At 44.7% G+C, this 13,686-nt stretch overlaps 1 protein-coding gene across 2 annotated transcripts in view; it reads left to right on the plus strand.

Moving 5' to 3' along the window:
* Positions 1-13,686, plus strand: part of GRM4 (glutamate metabotropic receptor 4) — a 227,936-nt gene that overhangs the window by 59,617 nt on the left and 154,633 nt on the right. For both annotated transcript variants that reach the window (XM_033918406.1, XM_033918407.1), the window contains exon 4: positions 8,765-8,981. In XM_033918406.1, the coding sequence (XP_033774297.1) occupies positions 8,765-8,981 (217 nt within the window). The remainder of the gene's footprint in view (positions 1-8,764; positions 8,982-13,686) is intronic.

A 13,686-nucleotide genomic window follows, 5' to 3' on the forward strand; every position in this document is an offset into this window, starting at 1 on the left:
TTCTGGTGTGTTTTTTTTATTTGGGAAATCTTCCCAGATATTCTTTCTTTTATTCTTGATCTTGGTTTACCTCTTTTAGAATAAGAGATGAACTAACTTCATAGTTGTCTAAATCTCATTGGCTTCACTCTTTAGTTGTTCATGGTACACCAGTGGTCTCAAACACGCGGCCCGGGGGCCACATGCGGCCCTCCAGGTACAGTTTTGAGGCCCTTGGTATGTTTATCATAATCACAAAAGTAAAATAAAACAGTTTCTTGATCATATGTCTCTCTAGCTATAAATTACAATATTATTAAGACTTGGCCAAAAGAAAAGATTAATAAACTATAAAGAGTTTTACCTCATGCAAAATTGTCATTTCTTTAACAAGACATTAACTATTTTTTTCTGAGGCCCTCCAGGTACCTACAAATCCATAATGTGGCCCTGCAAAGAGTTTGAGTTTGAGACCACTATGGTACACCTTCTTGGGAATTCTGCTACCTATGCTCTATTCACATTTTACATGTGTTGAATATTGCTCTTAACGGGCTATGAGTTAGCTGGCCCAGCACTGAATTTCCAGTGATGCTGATTGCCGTTGGCTGAATATTGGGCCCTAGGTGACTCCTTACAGAATCCCCATGGTGTTCTCATGCCAAGAAGTAACCCCTATCACTGAGATCTCTAATATCCCTGTACCACTGCATGAGTTGGTCACTGGTGGTAGGTGGAAAAGTGTTCAGCTGTACCTGCTACCTGCTGAATTTCCAGTTATTTTTCCCACGAGGTCAGTGGGATCAGAGACTGGTGCATTGCAGCATTATTAATACATCCAATCCTATGAACAAATCAGGAGTTGATAAGCAAGGCAAGGGAAGGCACTGACTACGAATGGAAGGGCTGACGGTTTTAATTAAGACCCCTTAGGTGCCATCTCTATTATGCTGCAGCTGCCATGTTGTTTCCATGGTGATACAATAGGAATTGTGTGGGGAGAGGTAGAACAGGTTTTGACAGCTATGGTTGTGTGCTCCTTATCACTGATGCATGAAAGCCAGAATCACATTGGCTGTTGGGACAACTTAGCGTGTCCTCATATATGTCCTCATATAGCCACTGATTGATGGGCACGGAGTAGCCTGACAAGGAAGTGATACATTTGTGACTAATTCTTTCCACGTCATTTCAAAATGTTATTTTCCTCTCGGTGGGGGCATTTTATACTATATTTTTGTGCACAAAGGCCTTTTTTAATTGCATAAAAGGATTTTTAATGAATTACCCCAGGTGTTATTTTGATTTATTTATTTAATTCATTTTTCTATCCCGTTTTCCCCAAAGAGCTCAGAAAAATGTAAGGTAATGCACCTTGGTAGCGGAAATCCATGCAGAGCATACACCCTGAATGGTGAAAACCTAACAAGAACTGTAGCAGAAAGGGACTTGGGAGTAATCATCCGGGAAGATATGAAAGCTGCCAATCAGGTGGAGAAAGCTTCAGCAAAGGCTAGACAAAGGCTGGGTTGCATCAGAAGGAGCTTTATCAGCGGTGAGCCTGAAGTTATACTGCAGTTATACAGATCCATGGTGAGACCTCACCTGGAGTACTGTGTTCAGTTTTGGAGGCCACATTATCAAAAGGATGTGAAGAGAATGGAGTCGATTCAGCGAATGGCCACTAGGATGGTCTCAGGACTTAAAGATTTCCCATATGAAGAATGTTTGAGCAGGCTGCACTTATATTCTCTTGAAGAGCGCAGAGAAAGGGGGGGACATGATAGAAACATTCAAAAACATCATGGGCCGCATTGAGGTGGAGGAAGAAATCTTTTGTCTTACTGGTCCCACGGCGACAAGAGGGCACCCGCTAAAATTTGGGGAGGGGAGGGAAAGATTTCATGGGGACACCAGGAAATACTTCTTCACTTCTTCACCGAAAGGCTAATTGATCGATGGAATGGTCTTCCACGTCAGGTAGTCGAGGCCAGTACCACGCTCGACTTCAAGGGACGATGAGACAGACAGGTGGGGTCGCTCCAGAGGAATGCTTAAAATATGGATTCTCGAGGGAGGGAGGGTTCTTGAGTGGGCAGACTTGTTGGGCCGTCGGCCCTTTTCTGCCGTCATACTCTATGTTTCTATGTTTGTACATAATATACAATTAACAGGTTACAATTTACCATAGTTTTTTTTTAATCTTTATTGACATTTCAAACTTTATAATGTATACATAGTTAAAGTACAAGTTTCGATACATGTTTTTAGCTGTTAGACATGGTGATAATCGCCAGGGTCCACTATAAATGCGCCTGTTTAACTTTCAAAATCCTATATGGTATCCTCCCTCCCTTTATCCCTCTTTCTTGGAATTCCTCAAACCCTAATACCACCAGATCCTCCCACAAATTAAAACTTTCCTTCCCCTCGCTAAAAGGCATTTCCCACACAGGAAAGCTAGGGACCTCCCTCCACTTCAAAATCACTGAGCTCTGGAACAACCTTACCTCCCCTCTTCGGAACTTGAGCTCTCTCCAAGTTTTCCGCAAACATCTGAAAACCTGGCTTTCCTCAAAAAATGTAAGTCTCCCTCCAACTTAGGAATCAAGGAAACTCTTATATCTTGGCATCCCAAGTCCTCTAAATTTTCTTCACACTTCTTCCTCTAACCCTCTGTTGTAGTTCCTTCCTATTTCTCCTACTGTAAACCGCGTCGAGCTCTACGAACGTGGAGATGATGCGGTATACAAACCTAAGGATTAGATTAGATTAGATACGAAGATATGTACTTTTTTAAAAAAAAAATCTTTATTAAGTTTTCAAGACTAATACAAGGGGCTCCTTTTACTAAGCTGCGCTAGCGTTTTTAGCGCACGCAGCATTTTAGCGTGTGCTAAACCCACGCCACGAGGCTAGAACTAATGCCAGCTCAATGCTTGCGTTAGCATCTAGTGTGCGCGGCAATTTAGCGCGTACTATTCCACGCGTTAATGCCCTAATGCGACTTAGTAAAAGGAGCCCAAAGTGCAGGAAATCATACAAACATTAATAATCAAAATAAGCACTTATATTCGATCAATAAGAATGCAGAAAAAAAATACCCCCCTCCCTTCCAATACATTCAATCGAGGAATAAACAACAGAGATATAGAAACATAGAAACATAGAAAGATGACGGCAGATAAGGGCTGCAGCCCATCAAGTCTGCCCTAGAGAGTTGCGCGGGGACAGAAATCCCACCCGTCCCCACCCGTCCCCGCCAAAGTCCCACCCGTCCCCGGGAGGACTCCCACCCGTCCCCACCCGTCCCCGCGAGGAATCCCTCCGTCCCCACCCGTCCCCGCGAGGAATCCCCTCCGTCCCCACCCATCCCCGCGAGGAATCCCCTACGTCCCCGCCTGTCCCTATAAACTACAGAAATAGTTATTTCATTTAATTATGCTACTGAATTAAAGGCTCTGGTAGAAACCCATTTAAAAATAAGCAAAAAGACTTTATTAATTTGGAAATATTAATTGGGAAGAATACATACTTTGTAAACGAGTTTCTACCAGAGCCTCTAATGTTTATAAATTTTTATCAACACAACTAATATACTACTTTATCCTTAAGCAAAAAAAAAAAATAATAATAATTTTTTTCCTACCTTTATTGCCTGGTTTCTGCTTTCTTCATGTTCTCATTCAATTCCTTCCATCCACTGCCTCTCTTCTCTCTGTGTCTTCCATTTGCTCTGTTACTGTGCCTCTCCCTTTCTCCCCCCTCCCAAATTGGTCTGGCACCCATCTTTTTCCCTCCGCTCCCCCCATAGTCTGGCACCTCTGTCTTCTTCCCTGCCAGCGTCTTCTTCCCATTCCCTCTTCCCCATTTCCTTTCAGTGTCCTTCTCCCCCACCATCTTTCCCATGTCCTGTCAGGCAGCATCCTTCTCCCCTCTCTGCCTTCCCCATGTCCTTTCAGCGGCCTTCTCCCCCCTCTGTCTTCCCCATGTCCTTTCAGTGGCATTCTCCACCCCTTTGTCTTCCCCAGTGCTTTCAGGGTCCTTCCCCCCCCTTTCTCCCGTTTACCCCATGTCCTTTCAGCGTTCTTTTCCACCCCTTTGTCTTCCCCAGTACTTTCAGCGGCCTTCTCCCCCCTTAAGCGTCTTTTCTTCTCCACTCCACCTTTCCTCCCTCCCTGCCTCCACCTTTGTGGCGCTTTTGCACCCGACCGACAACAGAACAGGCCCGGTCGGACAAATCTCCCTGTCCTGTAGCCGCGAATCTAAATTACCTTCTTACAACAGCTGGAGTAGTGAAGCTGCTGTAAGAGGTAATTTAGATTCGCGGCTACAGGGCAGGGAGATTTGTCGGCCGGGCCTGTTGTCGGTCGATCGGGGGATCTGACTGGCTGTGCACATTCTCCGGGGCGGTCCGCCCCCTCCCCCTCTTTCGTACGCCATTGCCTTCTTCCTACCTGCCCTGCCGCACACAGCCGACCGGAAGTCTTCCTGATGTCAGCGCTGACGTCGGAGGAAGGGAGGGCTTTGTTTAAGCCCTCCCTCCGACGTCAGCGCTGACATCGGGAAGATTTCCGTTCGGATGTGTGCTGCGACAGGGCAGGTAAGGAGAAGGAGACTACCCTCGCGGCTCGACCAACCCTGCTGCGATCCAACCCCGCAGGAACCCCGCGACCCTCGGAGGCGTCCCCACGGGATCCCCGCGACCCTAGGGGGCGTCCCCACGGGATCCCCGTGACCCAAAGGGGGAACCCGCGGGATCCCCGCGGGTCCCGCGGGATTCCCGTCATCCCCGTTCCCGTGCAGCTCTCTAGTCTGCCCACACTATTGACCCACCCTTTTAAGTCTACTGACCCCCTTAAGTGTAATTATAATTATACTGCCATTCTACTGACCCGCTCTTTCAAGTCTATACCCTAGTGATCCTATCCTTTGGCTGACCCTCGTAGGGATCCCACATAGGTATCCCATTTATTCTTGAAGTCTGGGATGCTGCTGGCCTCGATCACCTGCACTGGAAGCTTGTTCCAATGCTCAATCACTCTTTCTGTGAAGAAGTACTTCCTGGTGTCTCCACGAAACTTCCCTCCCCTGAGTTTGAGTGGATGTTCTCTTGTGGTCGAGGGTCTTTTGAGAAGAAAGATATCATCTTCCACCTCGACCCGTCCCGTGATGTACTTAAATATCTCAATCATGTCTCCCCTCTCCCTACGCTCTTCGAGAGTGTAGAGCTGCAATTTGTTCAGTCTCTCTTCGTACGAGAGACCCTTTAGCCCCGAGACCATCCTGGTGGCCGTCCGCTGAACCGATTCAATTCTGAGCACATCTTTACAGTAATGTGGCCTCCAGAATTGCACACAGTATTCCAGATGAGGTCTCACCATGGCTCTGTACAATGGCATCATGACTTCACCCTCCCACCCTGTCCTGGATGTGCATGGAAATAAACAAAAATTAAAGACAAAAGACAACTATAATGAAGTGATATAAGATGTCAATGGGCCCCAAATCAGTTTAAATAAAGATGTGCATTTATTAATGCGATTCGAATGTAGGTGCATTCTGAGGTGGCATTTGAGCAGAACGTGGGAAAAACTGGGATTTATGCAGGTGTTTTATATAGTACGCATTTATGCACTAAATTTGGCCACCTTTTATGAAGCCACATTAGGCTTTTTTATCGCTGGACTTGGCAGTATTAGGAATTCTATGAGCGTCAGAGATTTTACCGCCGCGGACGGCAATAAAAAAAGCCTAACACGGCTTCAAAAAAGGGGGGGGGGGGGAGAGCGGGGTCGTTATGAGCTAACATTGATAGATACTTGCTTCCAGTGGTTCAATGCAGCTGTGATTTCTACCAGATTACTCCTGGCATTTTATAAAGACATATGGAGACATATTTTTAAAACAAATACTTCCATAGTAAGTCTAACCCTCTCTTCTACTAAACCGCGCTAGCGTTTTTTAGCGCAGGGAGCCACGCTGAATGGCCTGTGCTGCTCCCGATGCTCATTGGGTTCCTATGAGCGTCGAGAGCAGCGCGGGCCATTCAGCGCGGCTCCCTGCGCTAAAAAACGCTAGCGCGGTTTCGTCGAAGAGGGGGTAAGTGCTTTGAAAATGAGCCCCATAGGTACCTATAAGGCTTAGTTATTAAGGTGTGGCAAAAGCCAGGCTTTTCCCGCACCTTAATTTACCACAGGAGTGACTAGCCTGTGGAGTGACTAACCTGTATTTCAGATTCCTAACTCCCATGGCATGAATGCTGAGACCATCCTGAGAGCATTGAGCTTCTGAGCCATGACCGGTTGCTCTCAGATAGCCCCTTAGAGCAACCTCTTACACCCCTGGTTCCCTTCTACTTCTGAAGCCCTCCCCTTTAACCTCACAAACAATACCCACGAGACCATCCTCTCCCCATCATACCCCCAAAGAGTTTCCTTCCTCTTGATCATGACCTTCCCCCATGAGTTTCTCCCAACCCCCACCTCGCCGGCCATCTCTACCCCAGTCCAGCCAAGCTGTTTTAATGTTTTACAAAGAGGTGAGAATTTGTTCCTTCATTCCCTGCTGCTATACTGGTCAGTCCAAAACAATTTTAAAAGGCACAAACGTACCACTTGTCCCTTGCGAGGAACAATTAAGTGCTGGCTTTTTCCTTTAAAAGTGACATGGTGGCAGCAGGAATGCATAGTGGTGGGGAGTGAAGGAGCGACCAGTAAGGCAGGGCTTTTAGCGCCCTTAAGATTGAGTGTATGTGTGTGTACGCCACTCCCCCCCCCCCCAGCCTGAGGGGGACACACAGCTACAAAGCCAGCTGATCACCAAAGTCCTGTGGTGGTTAATATTCAATAACCATGATATGCACGCTAGGATTGGAGCATCAATGATATCTGTGGCTGACACAGAATCATGGAATGCCTTGCCTGGTATCTTGCGGTTCTATATGGGGAGGATGAATTTTAAGAAAATGCTGAAAACTCAATTATTTGCCAATGCCTTCCTATGCTAAGGCTTATTCCTGCTGATAATGTCCTTTTTAGATTTTTTTTTTTTTGACAGTAATGCATGATTTAAAGCCTGCTTGCATTTCTGAATTGATTGAATTTGCGTTTTATCCCTGTTCATAACGGGAACAATTATGAAGTTGTTTAGATATGTCTATGTCATATGTGGTAATCGCAGGGAAACAAGATTTTATATATGTGATATGGAAACCGTGTAGTTTTATGCGGTATATAAATTTTTAAATAAATAAATAAGATTGTCATTTGGGGGGGGGGGGTAAAAAAATCAAACATAACCCCTTTTCCCTCCAGAAAGAATTACAGTATATTTTAAAGAACCTTCTGGGTGTTTCTCTTACTCATATTGTGCATGGCCCAAACAGTTCTCTTCCTGGTATTTGACAGTGGGGTTGTCCTTCCTTGTTGCAATGACAATTTGAGCAAGCTCTCTACTATATAGCCATTTCACTGTGCCCTGTCATCTCAGCATTACTGATATGCCCCAACATAGTGGTGTGTCCCAAAGAGATTCCGAGTGTGCCACAAGAGATTCCAGAATTTTACTTTATTTTTAAAATCCCCTTCGTAAGTATACACTAGAATAGATGACATGTGCGTGGCATCTGTGTGTGTAAGGATACAACCGCCCAGACAAGCATCATTCTTTGATGTGATTGGTCCTTGAAAACGAATGGCAAGTGATTTTGACTTTTTTATATAGTAGTTATCCTAACTTGAGCATCAAAGCAATCAAAGCTTTGTTACCATTTCGATCTTCTTATCTTTCAAACTTGGATTTTCAGCTCTGACAGAAATTAAATGGGAAAAAAGAGAACGACTGGAGATGGTGGATGATGAAATGTGTGTTTGCTTGTTGACTATTGAGCCACATTTTGAGTTAATTTGTGCTCAAAAACAAGCACATCCATCGCATTGATTAGCAATCCTATTCTAGCTACTTTAGTTTCACCATTGTTACAATTACCCATACATGGCTTAAAGAACTTTAAATAGCACTTAAATTTAATTTTTTGTTGGTTTTGCAATTTTATAACTTCAATTATATTGTGCCGTGAAAAAAACATTTGCTCTGTTTAGTGTGCCAGAGTTTGAGAGACACTGCTATAGATAAATAGTTAGCTACCAAGTGCTTCTGTCAGTTCCTGCCTCATCAATGCCTCTAACAGTAAGTCATAATAAAACCCATCTACCTAAACTGGAATAAGAACATAAGAATAGCCTTACTGGGTCAGCCCAATGGTCCATCAAGCCCAGCAGCCCGTTCTCACGGTGGCCAATCCAGGTCCCTAGTACCTGGCCAAAACCCAAAGAATAGCAACAGTCCAGCATCTCAAATAATAGCATGATTCTGGAACCCCAATGAAAGTAACATTCCAGAGCAGAGATTGTGATGTCATAATGCCTCATTCCACAGTGCCTCAGAGCCAACCTCATTAGTGATGTTACAATGGCTTAATTGTCCTATACTTGGCTCACTTTCTGGGTCAGAGCAATGGTCCATCTAGACCAGTAGCCCATTCTCATGGTGGCCAATCCAGGTCACTAGTACCTGACTAAAATCCAAAGAGTAGCAACATTCCATGCTACCGATCTAGGGCAAGCAGAGGCTTCCCCCATGTCTTAATAACAGACTATGGACTTTTCCTCCAGGAATTGTCCATAGTCTGTTATTAAGAATGGAACAGCTTCAGGGTGATTAAGCAGTGTACGTTTTCTCAGCCAATCAGATGCAAGGTTCCTGTCTTTCTTTCCCTCTGCAGATCCCGCAGATCAGCTATGCCTCAACCGCACCAGATCTGAGTGACAACAGCCGCTATGATTTCTTCTCCCGTGTGGTTCCTTCGGACACCTACCAGGCCCAAGCTATGGTGGATATCGTCCGAGCCCTGAAGTGGAACTATGTGTCCACGCTGGCGTCTGAAGGCAGCTATGGTGAGAGTGGTGTGGAGGCATTCATTCAGAAGTCCCGGGAAGATGGTGAGTCCCTGCTTAACAGTTTGACCTAACCAGGACCGTGAATATGTTTCACAGACGTATTTGCCAGGCACTGCTCTCTCTCTTATGTCAATATATCTTATGGTACAGAGAATGGAGGCAATCTCCAGGCATTTCTGTCCCTTATATCTCACTTTGCCATGAGATTTTTGAGTGACGTAAGTGGGTCCTACACATGTAAGTAATGTGAGTAAACTAGGGCAATGTAAGTTGATGGGTAGAGAGAGTGGTGAGTTCCATGGTCTCCCTCTAGTCTCTTGCTCTCTCTTCATTCTTCCTATCTCTTCCGTCAACTCTTCCTCCCTACCATCCATCCATCTCTTACCTTTTATTTCTTCTTAACCTCTTTGTTCCCTTATTCTATTTTTTTTTTTCTCTTTCTTAGTTAGTGTACTGGTATGTCCATCACTGTCATACACACTTTGCATTTAGTTTATAGATATTTTTGGTGCTGACTTGCCCTCCAGGGTGGATCTCTGACTATTTCAGCTAAAGTCTAAATTCTGTAAGCTGCAAATAATATCTGAAGCCAGTCACATGACCAGCAAACATGATTCTTCAGAACCAGGTGGATTGGAGTAAATACTGTAGGTGTACACGATTTCTCCCTGATGTGATCTGGATAAGAAAGTGTCTGAGAAGGGGTTTGTATGATGTCTTCCTAGTGAGAGCTTGATGGGAAGAGGTACAGTTACCTTACGTGATGGTTTCCTGATAAGGAGAAGAGAGATTTGATAGGACTGCTTAGGGTTGTCAGAGTTTCCAATTGGAAAATCCGGATGCCTAGACCCGCCCCCCAGGCCCAACCAGTTCCACCTATCCCCACTGTGTAATGCCCTAATCCCGCCCCCAGTCCCACCTTCTGCTGCCTGCTCTTGTCGCGATTTGAGGAGACTTTTCAAAACCCGGACAAAGTGCCGGGTTTTGAAAAGCCGTCTGGACTCCTGGACCTGTCCTCAAGAGAAGGACAAGTCTGGGGAAATCCGGACGTCTGGGTAACCCTAGGACTGCTGCCTTTATGACTTAATTGGATAACAGAGTTTGAAGGCTTGCTGGGTATGATGGTTTTCTGTTCAGAGATGAATGGAAATGAAGATGAATCACTGTTTTCCATGGTTTCAAGATAGATAGTCAATGCAGCATAGTATTTAGGAAAGTTAATGCACTTGGAGGCCTACCACTAGTAGAAAGAAGGAAGGAGCATTAAGGGAGGAATTCATTAATAGGCACTACCATGTTAGCAATTCAAGCTCTTGTTACTGACTTACAAATGTACTCACTCAGCTGCCCCTCACTTTCTCTCTTCACTTATCTCCCCCCTTCCCCCCCCTCCCCCGTGAGCTGCATTCAGCTGGTAAGTCCCTCCTATCTGTGCCCTTCTCCTCCTCTGCCAACTCCAGACTGTCCCTGCTACCTTTCTGCACCGTATACTTGGAACAAGCCGGAATCCCTATGGCAGGCTCTGTCTCTGGCAGTATTTAAGACCCAGTTAAAAGCCCACCTCTTTGAGAGTGCTTTCAACTCCTAACTTCTCTCACCTTGGGTTCTGCATCCTTAACCCTAGAATGTCAGGTCAGTCTGTCCAAGTTAGATTGCAAGCTTTTCCGAGCAAGGACCCCCCCTATCCTACCTAGAGGTCTCCGCAAGACCTCCTCATAAGAAATTTCTGGCTATCACATCTGCAAGAAACCCAAAGATGTGTATTCTAAAAGAAAGAAGGGCAAAAGCAGCAGTGTGACATTGGGACAGCTGGCAAAGCAGGCCCGAGAGCAGCAGCAAAGTGGAACGGCTTTGATAACTGCACACACTTAAAGCTATCCATATTCCACCACCTCCGACAGGAAACTTGCATTAACGGGGGCAGGATACTATAGTACTGGAGCATATGTGGGTACTCAAAGGCCCCATGCTACCTTTCATGTTTTGGCTGAGGTCAGAGGTAGGGTGGTAGTGCTGATGGGTATAGGCAAGGAAGCATGAGGAAAGAAAGACACTGGACATGGAGGGAGGAAGGACAGACACTGAACATAGTAGACGAAGAAAGGAGAGATAAGAACATAAGACTAGCCTTACTGGGTCAGACCAATGGTCCATCAAGCCCAGAAGCCCATTCTCACGGTGGCCAATCCAGGTCCCTAGTACCTGGCCAAATCCCAAGGAGTAGCAACATTCCATTCAGAATCCTAAAGAATAGCAAGATTCCAGAATCTCAAAGAGTAACAAAAGATTCTGGAACCCCAAAGAGTAGCAACATTCCATACTACCGAACCAGGGCAAGCACTGGCTTCTCCCATGTTTTTCTCAATAACAGACTATGGACTTTTCCTCCAGGAAATTGTCAAAACCTTTCTTAAAACCAGCAAGGCTTTCCACTCTTACCATATCCTCTGGCAACGCGTTCCAAAGCTTAACTATTCTCTGAGTGAAAATTTTTTTCCTCCTATTGGTTTTAAAAGTATTTCCCTATAACTTCATCTTTGTAATTTTTGACGGAGTGAAAAATCGATCCTGGGGAATGAAATTGGGGAGAGGAGATATTCAATACCCTGGGTGATGGATTTGGAATGCTGAAGATGCAGCCTTGGGATTGGCACAGGGAGATCTGATACAAATATAAGGGATCATTTTTTTATAGTTAAAAACTCAAGAACAAGAGAGCATTATATGACATAAGAACATAAGAATTGCCACTGCTGGGTCAGATCAGTGGTCCATCTTGCCCAGCAGTCCGCTCACGCAGTGGCCCTTAGGTCAAAGACTAGTGCTCTAAATGAGTCCAGCCTCACCTGCGTATGTTCCAGTTTAGCAGGAACTTGTCCAACTTTGTCTTGAATCCCTGGAGGGTGTTTTCCCCTATAACAGACTCCGGAAAGCGTTCCAGTTGTCTACCACTCTCTGGGTGAAGAAGAACTTCCTTTCGTTTGTACAGAATCTATTCCCTTTCAGCTTTAGGGAGTGCCCTCTCGTTCTCCCTTCCTTGGAGAGGGTGAACAATCTGTCTTTATCTACTAAGTCTATTCCCTTCAGTATCTTGAATGTTTCGATCATGTCCCCTCTCAGTCTTCTCTTTTCAACGGAGAAGAAGCTCAGTTTCTCCAATCTCTCACTGTAGGCAACTCCTCCAGCCCTTTAAGCATTTTAGTCGCTCTTCTCTGGACCCTTTCGAGTAGTACCATGTCCTTCTTCTTGTACGCAAGTTAGGGCACACCATGGCCCGGTACAGCGGCATGATAACCTTCTCCAATCTGTTTGTGATCCCCTTCTTTATCATTCCTAGTATTCTGTTCACCCTTTTCGCCGCCACCACGCATTGCACGGATGGCTTCATTGACTTGTGAATCAGAACTCCCAAGTCTCTTTCCTGGGAGGTCTCTCCAAGTACTGCCACGGACATCCTGTGTTCGTGCATGGGATTTATGTTACCGACATGCATCACTTTACACTTATCCACATTGAACCTCATTTGCCATGTCGATGCACATTTCTCGAGCTTGATTATGTCACGTATGGTGTACAGAGACTGGGTGATAATTTAATGGTGCTGAAACACAGGAAAGGGAGTTATAACAAGGATGGGGACGAATTGTTCTCCACCTCCATTGAGGACAGAACCAGGAGTTTGGGGCTTAAATGACTAAGAGTGTGCATTAAAAAAAAAAAAAATTGCTTCATGTATTTTTTATTTTTTTTTCTATTTGAAATGAAAAAAAGAACAACCCCCCTTTTACAAAAGTGTGGAAGAGATTTTTCGTGCTGGCTGGCGCACTGAATGCTCTCCGCAGCTCTGATGGTCACAGAATTCCTTCTTTTATGAAGCCATGTTAGGCTTTTTTTATCGCCGACTGTGGCGGTGTTAACTCCAACACTCATAGGAATTCTACGAGTGTCAAAGCTTTTACCGCTGTGGCCGGCAATAAAAAAGCCCAACGTGGTTTCATAAAAGGGGGGGGAGGGGCAGGGAAATGAATTGAAAGAACATCCTTATCACACTGGGAAGATGTAGTAGATTATAGATATTAGGAATAACTCTAATATTAATGAGTATTGAGCACTGACATATTGGAATCTCTCTCTGGAGGTTAACAGGGCAGTGCCACATCTGTACAGCCTGGGGCAGATATAGTGCAATCAGCCTAGAGGCAAGAGAACAAACTAGGTAACCTGTCTCTGCTCCACCCCTATCCTTCCTTTTGGACTCTTTTTTTTTTTCAACTTGTAATCTGATCAATAACATTATGATACCTCCCAGGATAAGGTGAGAAACAAATGATACGGAAATATGAAAATGTCAGAATTCATAATGAATTATAACAGATTGTGGATAGCCTAGCTGATCATCATCATGATAATTGTTCTTCCTTCCCTACAATCTGTCTACTCATAGCAGCGACAGAGCCATGATTCCCCAAGCAGCAGTAGTTCTATATGGGAATAAGTGAGGAAAGCAGGCTCGAAGTTCTTTCCAATCCTTCTGTGTAAACATATGTGAGGAAGTAGGTATACTTGTGCACAGAGGCGTGTTTGCATTTGCATGACTCTATGTGCATATTTATTAGAATTTATCTACCGCTATTTTGAAGAAATTCACCCATGGCGACATAGAGCAAGAATACGTTACACATATGTAATAACAATAACACATATGTAATAACAATTATATCACTAAAATATTCAAACAGTACATAGT

The sequence above is a fragment of the Geotrypetes seraphini genome, chromosome 13 (assembly GCF_902459505.1).
Source record: "Geotrypetes seraphini chromosome 13, aGeoSer1.1, whole genome shotgun sequence".
In the NCBI taxonomy this organism is placed as follows: Eukaryota; Metazoa; Chordata; class Amphibia; order Gymnophiona; family Dermophiidae; genus Geotrypetes; species Geotrypetes seraphini.